At 42.1% G+C, this 12,244-nt stretch overlaps 1 protein-coding gene across 1 annotated transcript in view; it reads right to left on the minus strand.

Annotated features, from left to right (window-relative positions):
* GLB1 (galactosidase beta 1) overlaps nt 1-12,244 on the minus strand; it is a 75,810-nt gene that overhangs the window by 25,330 nt on the left and 38,236 nt on the right. The window contains exons 11-12 of the mRNA XM_037070869.1: nt 2,313-2,387; nt 154-243 (exon numbers count right to left, since the gene is read on the minus strand). Coding sequence (XP_036926764.1) covers nt 154-243; nt 2,313-2,387 — 165 coding nt within the window. The remainder of the gene's footprint in view (nt 1-153; nt 244-2,312; nt 2,388-12,244) is intronic.

Below are 12,244 nucleotides of genomic sequence, written 5' to 3' on the forward strand. Positions count from 1 at the left end.
AAACTAAAGGAGCCAAGAAATCCACTGTTAGGGTACAGAGGGTCTGATTTATCTGCTTACTATTTTGGTCCCTGTGGGGAGCAATGATACTGCAAGGCAGGATGGAAAGCACATTTTTGCAAGTAGAAAAAAGTATTACCTTTGAAGGCCTACCTGTTTCACCTGGATAAATGTCAAGGGATAAAGGCTTTTTATAGGCCCCTTGGGACACAGAATGTTCAGCGATTCCTCCACTGTCTTTAACTGAAAAGAAACAAAAGCAGCCTTCACTCATTCCCTGTGCACCCCTCCCTGGTCATCAGAGTCGAGCATGTCCTTTGCAAATGATCAAAGTTATTAGTGGACTTGACCACCCCCCTAAATAAACCTAAATGGTTCAAATTCCACTCAGTGCTGCTCCCCAGTCAGTTCCCTGAAGGCTCCTAAAATAAATGCAACCCAAGGCTCAGAGGCTGCCTCCTTTGAAGCCCTCCCCGCCACCCCACAGAGAAGTACAGGCCGGTGACTGCGCTCTCTGCATTTGGCTGCAGCATACCTTCCACACCTGCGTCATTCACCAGCTGCATCCCTTGGCCAGACTGTCAGCTCCAAAAGAGCTGGGTTTGTACTGTGTGCATCTCCCAAGGCCCAGTACATAGTAGCCACTCAATTCACACACACACATTCAGTCCAAACGATTGTGTATCCCGGCAACTCAGGATGCTTATGCTGGGGAAACAACGACGATAACAGCTACCCAACACTGTGTGCTCAGCAAACTCCAAGGGAGACAGAGCTGTACACACAAACCTCCCCGAATCCTCACAAGTACCCAGTGGGGAAGCGGTGATGGTCCCCAAGTTAGGGACTCAGAGAAGCTCACTTGAGCGACGGCAGAGCCAGGATTCGCAGTTAGGTTTGGCTCTAAACCCAGGACTGTTCACCGCAATAATACTGGTGAGGAATTGCGTAAGCGCTCTCCAAGGCTACCTTGCTGAAGTGCACCATTGAGATAAAAAATCGTAAGTACAATGTTATCAGTTCAGCTACTCACGGGGGTGCCTTCCCACGCAGACAAACACAACTCATTGTAAAGGTTTTATCCTGTGTAACTAAGTTCTCTATACATTTAATTCAGTTATGGGCTGATTTGCTCTATCGAACTGCAAGGACTTAGTTAATAACAAAAAGCCTTTTCTGCTCACACGATTTTCTTTCACAGTAAACAGAATGTGCTTTTGAAACTGAGCTAGATTTGTTTTTAGCAATGTTGTATTAAACATTTGCAGTTACTTTTTGTTGTAGAAAAAGAAAATCCTCACCAATGTAAACCCGACAAACCAACTTTTCCTTAAGTGGCAAGAGCAGTGAAGAAGTCGGAGATGCTCCGTTTACAGGTGTGATTCAAGTTTGGTTAATCTTAAGAAAGATGCCTACCAGGCAGGGCAGCCAACCACATTCTCTGTGGAATGTGACACACGAATCTGACACTAGGTGGAAAAACTTACAACAACGCAACCAAGCATAATATCAAAGGGCTTCATGAATGGAAAAAAATCACACACGATCGTGTTTGGCATTTTGCTTAAAGATAAAAACTTGTGATGCTATTTTAGAATATCAAGATTCGTAAGAAATATGCAACTGCTCATGTTTTGCTTTTTTTTTCTTGTGAGTTAACATATGTAGGAGTTAGGGATTATAAAAGGGGAAAACCTGAAGACCGATGGTCAAAACAAAGTGACTTGGGCTTACGTCACTCCTGACTATAAAATGCAACCTCTCTTCGTTTTCTCTTCTAGAATAAACTGTCTTTAACTTTTATTTATGATTGATTTCTACCTTTCCCCTCTGATGTCTCATTTACTCATTTAATGTAGATTATAGACCACAAAAGTTAGCACATGATTTTGAGATGGGAGTGTGTAATTTAGGGCAAAGACCTATTAAAATGCCCGTGACTTTCGAGAACCTCCTAAAATGGAGGTGAATTAGAAAAAAAGCACCTTATCAGCCATAACAAGGTGGCATGTTATTCCCACAAAGGTTTCTGGGATTGCTTTGGATAACTGATGCCTGACCCCAAATGACTTCAATGATCTGGAACACCTCCCAACGCCCCATGCCCCATTTGCTCACCGTGTCAACACGTGTACCCAGCCTCTCACCTCCTGTGCCCCCGTGTTCCCAGAAACATCCTCTTCCCCCTCGGGCTCACAGAAAACAAGCTCACAGAAAAATAACGTGCTGATACCCCAGCGAAACACTTTCACTCCCAACAGCTAAATTCCATTTCCTCACTCTCGATGTTTCTATGATTATTTTTTTCTTACCTTCTTCAGAGCGACTTTTCCATACGCAAACTTGGGTGTCGACGGAGGGATAGGACCTTCTGGCACTTTTTTAAACTATAATCCAGGGTGAAAAAGGGCAGAGAAGAAGAGCGGCTGTTAGACCCTCGGAAACATATCTGTACAATGCATCTTTCAAAAGGAGGGTCAGCGACGGAAACAACGGTGCCGATGCTGTTTTGGAAAGGGAAAGGAACAAAAAGGCTTCCTTCCGAGACAGGATCTGGTTCAGTTTTTACTTGTGTGTGTCTGGTTATGTCTGTGTTTCAAGCTCCAGGAATCATTCAAATAATTACAGAACACAGACTTCATAACGGAGAGCAAAAACAAGTAGGGAGAATGAGGCTGACGGAAGACTAGGGTGGGGCAAGAAAAGGAAAAAGGTTCAGAATCTTCAGGGAGGTAGCCTAGGGAAGGAAAAAATTATTTGTAGATTAAATCGTATCGGCAGATTCAAGTTTTGTATCAATGTTAAAATCGTCATGGTCATGTAAGAGCACATTCCTACCTATTCTTATGAAATGTACACTGAGGTATTTAGGGGTAAAGGGTCATGAGATACACAACCCTTCAATGGTTTAGAAAACACAAGTGGGAAGGTGAGGGGTAAATGACGAAGCAAAGAGAGTGAAATGTTCGTATGGGTGAATCCAGGTAAGGAATATGCAAGTGTTCTTTGTACAATTTTCATTCTTGACATTTTTGTAAGTTGACATTTTAAAAGTTAAAAAATAAAATAAAAATAATCTCTATTAAATGTGTATACACACACACACATATTAGCATCATAAGATATGAGGGGAAGTCCTAAGTCTTAGCACAGTCTACGCCCGTCTGGCATCTCCAAGTAGACTGCATTATGATCTTTCAGGCCCCTTTCCTTTTCCCCTCTCTCCTTCCTTCCTTCCTTCCTCCCTCTCTCCCTCCTTCCTTCCTTCCTTCCTTCCTCCCTCCTTCCTTCCTTCCTTCCTTCCTCCCTCTCTCCTTCCTTCCTTCCTTCCTCCCTCTCTCCCTTCTTCCTTCCTTCCTTCCTCCCTCTCTCCCTTCTTCCTTCCTTCCTTTCTTCCTTCCTTCCTCCCTCCCTCCCTCCTTCCTTCCTTCCCTCCCTCCTTCCTTCCTTCCCTCCTTCCTCCCTCTTTCCCTTCTTCCTTCCTTCCTTCCTTCCTTTCTTCCTTCCTCCCTCCCTCCCTCCTTCCTTCCTTCCTTCCTTCCTTCCCTCCCTCTCCTTCCTTTCCTTCCTCCCTTCCTTTCCCTTCCCTTCCTTTCCTTCTTTCTCTCTCTCTTCCTGTCTTTTTTTCCTTTTTAAAAGTAATTTTTAAAAAAGAGAATAAAAGACTGGTAAAAAGAAAAACAATAGTCTTCTGAGTCACTATTTTCTTAGCTATACTCTTCAGAGGAAACCACTTAAAAATCCTTCAGTGGTACCTACTTTTGCTTCTTTGGCTCTCTAAATAATACACATATCTGCTGTTTCTTTTATGACCCGTTTAAAATATTATCACTGATTTCTTCACTCCCTTCAGCTAACTTTCTCCAACCGACATGCGGCAGTTTTGTCATCTCATTTACTACTCACAAAAGCCCTCATAGCTATTACATTTCCCGAGACTGAGAAATCCGCTCAAGGTTGTAAAGAAAGCAAGGGCAGGCACTGGGCCCTCTGACCCCACATTTACTGTTGTTCCTATTGCTTTGTCTTACCGCCTCAATTGTAACAACAATAGAGGTGTTTTCTGTTAATTCCAAAACACAGTTCTAAGAACAAAAACACGCCACGAGACCTACTCTATTCCAGTTTTTCTCGTAGACCTTCCCCTTAAACACATATATACCCTAAAAGTAAGAGACGATTTTGTAATTTGCTATTGCCACTTATCAAATGTACTTTTGCCATGACCAAATATTGGCAATAAGTTTGTCTATTGCATATTATATTCAAATGGATATGCCAGAATTTATATAACTACTCTTTCAATATTAGGAGTTGAATTATTTCTAGTTTCTAATACGAAAATATTGTTGTACTGAACTACTTCATAGTTACGGCATTATCCTATCTTAAATTTTACTTTGAATAAAGCCCCAAGTGAAGGGTTACTGTGTCAATGATATGAGCATTTTATATGATTCTTAACATAGTATATGCCAAAATTCTTATCAAATGTATATACTTTTTTGTCTTTTACCCAGTTATCTCTTTGGATCTTGATTTTTAAACCAGTGCTATGAACTCATTATAGTATCAATATTAAGTCTCCATCTGTCCCATTTGCCACAATCTTCTCCATTTTCTTTTTAATAATTTTAGCTATTTTCGTTTATCATCATATAGCAAAATCCTAATCTCTTTTCAACTAATTTAGGCTTCAGAAAATAAATAGACACTATTCTTCTAAACCTTTATTTTTCTATAATAATCTGCTTTAACCATAGTTTTCAGACTAATCATAAATACTGCTTATCATCCTACTTATTTAGCTAGACAAACTCAATATAGGAAGTTGCTCTTTTCCCAACGGAATCACAAAGATCTTTCCCCAAGATCTCTAATGTTCTTGCTCATTCATGTAACAAAGTCCTATTAAAAACATACTTTGCGCCCTGGCTGGTGTAGCTCAGTGGATTGAGTGCTGGCCTGCGAACCACACGATCGCGGTTCGATTCCCAGTCAGGGCACATGCCTGGGTTGCAGGCCGGTTCCTTGCAGGCCAACTCCTAGCAGGGGACGCAAGAAAGTAAACCATACATGGATGTTTCTCTCCCTCTCTCCTTCCCCTCTAAAGATAAATAAATAAATAAAATCTTTAAAAACAAAACAAAACAAAAAACATACTTTGCATCAGTTCCTATGCTTGGAACTGGAGATATTAGCAGCTTTTAACAGAGCATGAGATATGTGTGTAAGCAAGTTAATTAACTCACTGTGAGGAGTAGTGTATTCAAGATTTCTACACTGTAAGGTTGTGGCAGAAAGCAAAGTGTAGAAAGCAAACTGCAGAAATACGGATGGAAGACGACTCCCCAGAGAAGGTAACTGAGGTGTGTCCTTATTTTCTAGAAGGATAAAGGCAGAGGGAACCGCATGTGCGGAAGCCAGGAGGCAGAAAAACAGCACTGTCCCTTTCAGAGAAGTTTATGTACCTTGACTTTAAGGCCAGAGAATCACATACAAGAAGGGGAGAATTGAAAGATGAGGCTTGAGGAAAATGGGGGATGAGTCCTAGAAGGCTTCCTGATCAGGCCAGCATTTTAGAGAAATCACTCTGGAAGATCGACTAGGAAAGCCAAGTCCATAGGAAAGACTAGAGCCACAAGGGTGCCAGGGATGCTTCAAAAGGCTCATTCGTTAAGTATATTCACTTTGTCATCCTTAATTATCAGACATAAAGCACTGCATTCCCACCGTGGACTGCAAGAGACAGTTTGTGTCTATCCACTGAGCTAATGTCATTCCAGCTAAAAACCAAGAAAACCAATCAGCCTCTGTAGACTGATCCTGAGGCAAGTTCCAAACTTCATTAAGCTTCCGAAGTGTTGAAAATCACTGTGGCACTTTTGCATCCCCAGTCCCCAGCCCCAGACCTCTAGCTCCAATAACCACCTCAAAGAATCCCAAGGTCAACTCCATGACCAAGATCCTCCCACTATAATGCGATAAATTTCGGCAGAATAACCCATCTCCAAAAAGTCAGCTGGATTCTTCTCTTTGATGGAAAACTCTTTAAAAGTGGATCTGGAATCCACTTTAAAGCATGCAAAAATAAACTCACCCCTACCCCTCTTAAGGCACTGGCAGGGCAGAGGAAGAGGGCACTACCCTACAGTCTGCCAGTTCATCCTCGAGGTCAAAGTGTTAACCATGTCTGGCTGAGTTTACCCACACCAAAGATAATGCCTTAGAAACTGCTAATGTCATGAGTTTTGTCATGCTTGAAGAGTCATGCAAAGGGATGCCTGGAGCTCTTACCACTGAGCACAGGGTTGTGCAGCCTGGTAGGAAATCGTCATCCATGGGCGTACATGTTAGCGAAAGATACTGTCCGTCACCACTCAATCGACTCTAGAAGTGGATCAAAGGGGAGACCCCTTCCGGTCTGTAAGTCTTCAGTGAAGGGAAGCGGCTGGTAGAGCTTTAGAAGGGGGTATTTATGGTCCCACTGTTTCTCTGGAGGCAAGACAGTATTTTGAATACCATGTAGCACACCAGCTAACTGGCCGTCTGCAACGTCTTACAAGAAAGAGCCAACTGGTAAAGCAGTTCATTTCTCTCTTCCAAACTTAAAATACCAAAAAGAGAAGGGAGAAAGGATGACTAGAGGTGAAGCTACATCTATCATAAGGTATCGAATTACATTAGTTTCTGAAGGATCGGTGTCCTTCATGGGTTCATCTTGCTGTGCCCCCTGGTTATAAGCTTGGGAATCCCCAGGTGAGTCTTTTGCTTGACCCACGACCCTTTGTGTTCAGCTCTCCGTGTTCAATCTCACCTTTCCCTGCATTTTAGCCTCCACGCCCACTGCTGACCCCAGAGTCGGAGCCTGTCCTAGTGACTCCTTCCTGGAGGTTCTCACTCTTAAGTGAGGCACTTGGTGCAGAGACCCCTCTACCTGGATGTCACGGGAGGCGTCTTGAGCTGAGCAAGCCCAGAACCAAATTTGTTTCCCCTCCCCATCCCCAGCCTGTGCACTCTCCACAACCCTCTATCTAAGTTGCTGACCCGAATACCCATCCAGTTACCCCATAAAGGCTGAAACCTGGACAAAGCAACAACTCCTCATTCTCTCTCATCTGCATGAAGTCAACTGCCAAACCCTACGGATTTTACTTTCTAAATCTTTTAAAACCCATTGCTTCCTCTCCATTCCCTGCCGCCCTGCTATCACCTCATTCCAGGTTACTAGAGCAGCTTCCTAACTCATCTTCTGCATTCTGAAGTGCCCCGAGGCAAGGTCCTACCAGTGTGTTCATGCAGTTACAGGTTTGTGTAAAANCATCCAGTTACCCCATAAAGGCTGAAACCTGGACAAATCAGCAACTCCTCATTCTTTCTCATCTGCATGAAGTCAACTGCCAAACCCTATGGATTTTACTTTCTAAATCTTTTAAAACCCATTGCTTCCTCTCCATTCCCTGCCGCCCTGCTATCACCTCATTCCAGGTTACTAGAGCAGCTTCCTAACTCATCTTCTGCATTCTGAAGTGCCCCGAGGCAAGGTCCTACCAGTGTGTTCATGCAGTTACAGGTTTGTGTAAAATCTGCAAAACAGTAAAACTTAACCGCAACAGGCTAAGAGCCCTTCTGCACCCTCTTCCTGCCTGGAGTCTTTAGAGTGACTGCAGGCATCTTTGGATTCGACCACAGGGATGCTGAGGAGGGGACTTATTTAATTAGGGTATAGAATATATATCCATGGTACACTGGCACTTCCAAGAGTAGGTAAATGATCGCCAACCGAGTGTTCCCAACACTGAATATGCTGACTCACTTGCAACGCGATCATGCTCTCAGGCACCCACCTCAGAAGTACGTGAGCTGTGGAGGAGAAGCAAGGTCGGAAACATACGGGGTCAGAACCTGTCCACAGAAATTTCTTCCAAATGTTACAGCTCACATATGAAAGAACTTGAGAGATTTCCCCAATTTTGATAACAGTCCTAAATATGTATACAGTCACACCTTGGTACTTGTCAGCTTCAGAACTTGTCATACCTGTACTCGTTGCATTTTGACGAGAAAAAAATGTTTCAGCATTTGGTGCTTGCTCAGGACTCGTCACACTTGCTAGAGCCCGTATGAGTCATACCGCGCCGCAAGAGAAAATGCTTCGTCATTGGGTACTCTTTGGTTTTGGCACTTGTCACAAGTTCCAGAATGAATGACTGGTGAGTACCAAGGTACCACTGTATATCATCATCAGTAACAAAATGCGAAGCTTTCTGTTTTTGTAAACTATCAACACTAAAAAATAAATTTCAGCCCGGGCTGGTGTAGCTCAATGGATTGAGCATGGGCCTGTGAACCACACGATCGAGGTTCAGTTCCCAGTCAGGGCACATGCCTGGGTTGTAGGCCAGTTCCCAGCAGGGGACTCACGAGAGGCAACCATACATTGATGTTTCTCTCTTTCCCTTCCCCTCTAAAGATAAATAAATAAAATATTTTTAAAAAATAAAAATAAAAAAAAAATAATAAAAATAAAAAATAAATTTCAATCAGCCACACTCAAGAGAAAGAGTCCCACTTTCTCTACAGGCAAAGATCACAAACGTGGTTGTCGTGAGAAGAGACAGTGGAATAGCACGCAGGCAACGGTAAGGAAAGAAAGACAGCAGAGGTGTTCCAAACAGTTAATAAAGCCAAACTATGTGATTAAGTTTTGTGATGATTTTAACCTTTTACATTTGTGTAACTCTAATAATTTTTTTACTCATTTAAATAAATGCACATGCATTTTCGTTGCCTCATTCCATACCCTTTCTGAAACGTACCCCGAGCATTTAGGAAATGCACTACATCACTTCCTTCAAGTCCCTTCACATGGCATATTCGCTATCATCAGTGCTCTTGGTGAGGCGGGAGATAATGCCGCCTGTATGTTAAGGGGGTAGTACCGCAGTGGCGGTTTACCTTAGACAAGGAGAAGAGACCCAGGTGCGAAAGAGCTGGAGCTAGGTAAAGGTCCAACTGAGACTGGAAGTACAAATCCCTGTTCCAGCCAGTCCACGCTGACATCCCCAATTCTCCTGCCTGGCTCCAGTGCAAGAGTGCGATGGTCAGAGTGGCCAGGACTGGTGGTCTGTAGAGCAGGGACCCTGGAACATCAGCAGCACAGAGGAAAATGTAGGGGAATGGGGAAAGACTCATTCAACCATCAATCATAAGAACCAGGGAAGGTCACGGAAAGTATGAGTATTAGGGTAGACAACAGGGTAGAAGGAACTAGCTAAAAAATACAGAATAAAAACATGAGGTTATGATAAGGCCATGTAAATATTTGTTTTACAGTCCAATTTGATTTTTTTAAATGTAAGGCATACAAAAAGCTCACTATTTCAGAAAGAAAATTACTCTAAAAATAAACCTGTCGGCAACACTACGGCTAGGTGTCTACTCGAAGGAATCGAGCTCAGGGCTTGGGCAGAAACTCGTGGCCCGATGTTCAATGTAGCCTTATTCAAAATAGCCAAATGATGGAAACCCATGGTTCATCACGAGGTGAATGAGAGACACAGATGAACAAAAGGTGATACACCCAGATGATGGAATATTATTCAGACATAATAAGAAATGAAATTCTGGTACATGCTATGATGTGGATAAACCTTAAAGACATTACGCTAAGTGAAATAAGTCAGACCCCAAAGGAAAAAGTTGTATGGTTCCACTTATGGGAAATATCTAGTGTAGGCAAATTCACAGAGACAGGAAGTAGACTAGAGGTTACTGGTGGCTGAGAGCAGGGGCAATGGGGACTTCTTGCCTCGTCGTTAGAGGTTCTCTCTGGGGTGATGAAAATTTTGGAAATAGCAGTGATGAATATACATTACAAATGTAATGAATGCCACTGATTTGTACACCACTGAATACCACTGTACGTGATATTAAAAAGCAGAATATTGGGGAATAAACATATTAAGATGTGGACAAGAACTATTTTAAGAAACCTTAAAATGGGAAGGACATCAGAGAAGACTCGAATAGATCAAAAAAAGCATTTTCTTGGCTCAGACTCAATCTTGTATATATCACCCCTAATTTGATGTATACATTTAATACAAAATGAATCAAACATCAACAAGTATCTTGCAATTTTGTTTGGAAGTTGATAAAATAATACCAAAGTTTATATGAAAAAGTAAACTTGCAGGAATAGCCATGGAAATTCTGAAAGACTAAAGATGGAAGACTAGTCCTACCCGATAATAAAACATAGTAAAGGCAACAATTAAACCAACATAGTAAAGGCAACAATTAAACCAGTTTGGTATAGGAAAAGGGGGGGGGGGGCAATGACAAAAGCAAGTTCAAAAATAGACCCAAATACTTAAAGAAATTAAGTAGGTCACAAAATGGGAACAACACATCACTGGCAAAGTGATGAATCAGTTACTGACAGGTTCTGGGGTAACCAGCTAGTCACTGAAGAGGTGAATAAGGTTAAATCCCTACCTCACTCTTAACAACAACGGTTACAAAAAGTCTGTGTATCTCAACATTGAAATGTAAAATATGAAATTGAAGATTTAAAGCACTCTATGAGAATCTCTTTGTATGAGTAGCGTGGGGAAGCAGCCATGAGAGAGTCTGAATACAATCAGCTTCCAAGACCTTCACAAGCCACAGCCCCTCTCACCGAAGTCCCTGCAAATGCCTTCTAATTGGTTTTCCTTCCCTGCCCTGGGGCTGCCTCCCAGTGCCTGGTCTCAACATTGCAACCGGAGTCATCAGCTGCTCTGCTAGGCTCAGTTCTACAAGGAGTTCCCGGTTTTATTCAAAGCCAGTCAGTCTTACACTGGCCCCTGAGGCCCCGAGGAGTTCGCCATGATCTCTCTGACCTCATTTCCTACCACTCTCTCCCTTCATTTACTGAGCTCCTGCCACCCTGGCCTCCTTGCTAGTCCTTAAAAATGCCATGCACTTTCCCAGGCTGCATTCTGCATGGACGGCTCTGGCCCTGGATATCCCACATGGCTTTCACCACCTTCAAATCTTTGTTGCAGCTTCACCTGGTTCTCAAGGAACCCTATACACTGGGTCTGGCAGAAGGAACACCTGCTTGAGTGTGGCTGGTAGGGTAATAATATGGGTGTAATAATTCATAGCGGTAATTTGAACATTTCACCTCAAATGGCATATGATGTGCTTGAGTGTGATATTGTTATGTTACAGAATGACATGCTTATGATTTTGTAATAAAAGGGCATTATTTGTGCTGGACCCTGTATATATAATACCAAGCAGCCAAAACTGCACCTGGCATATCGAGGGAACTTGCTAAGTATTTGCGGAATTATTTGTGAATAAACAAACAATGTGGGTAACATCAAATAATGTCTAAAACAATTATAATAATGCCTTGTAGTTGTTTTCCCCAAGAGGAAAGTAGAATGCATTTAGAAATCTAAATCCAAGAGAGCAAACATGCATGACACAGTATCACATATGTCAAGAGGGACGTTCTGGTCGTATGGAGGAAGTAAAGATATTGATGAATTTGAAATTACTGTAAAGTTAAAACTGAATGCTCAAGTTTTTTTGAGGAGTACATCTAGGAGTACATGCTGTGTGAACCTATTTATATAAAGTGAAAAAAAAAAAAAAGTGAAACTAACCTGTGGTGATAGAGGTCAGGACGGTGGTGAACCCGAGGGATAGAGGGAGGTTAATGACCAGGAGGGAGCATGGGAGGTTCCGGGGGTGCTGTGTGCTGGTTACAGGGGTGTGTTCACTTGGCATAAAATTTTCTGAGCCATACACTTAGGAGCTGCGCTTTTTTGGGGGGGGGTACATATTTTATACTTCAGTAGGTAACCACTAATGAGATAAAAAATATAGTGAATAACTTCTAAGCTGGGGATAAAAGGTGAAATAAGGGGGAAAAAACTCAATCCAAAAGAAAGTAATAAATTGAAGACAAAACAGAAAAGGTGGACAAATCGATTATTATAAAATAAGATGGTTGAAATTAGTTGATGTGTATCCAGAATTATAATGAATCAGATAAATAAATACACCAGTTAAAAGACCAAAATGTTCAAACTAGATTTTTTTAAAGTCCACCTATAGGGGACACACTTATATATATATATATATGTTGAAATTAAAGCACTGTGAAAGAGAATTAAAAAAACTTAAAAAGTGACAGAACTACAAGGAGAAATCCATAGACAACCCTGTCAATAAGTAATAGAGT

Source organism: Sturnira hondurensis, unplaced genomic scaffold, assembly GCF_014824575.4.
Source record: "Sturnira hondurensis isolate 20B ecotype Veracruz unplaced genomic scaffold, ASM1482457v3 Scaffold0019006, whole genome shotgun sequence".
NCBI classification, from domain to species: Eukaryota; Metazoa; Chordata; class Mammalia; order Chiroptera; family Phyllostomidae; genus Sturnira; species Sturnira hondurensis.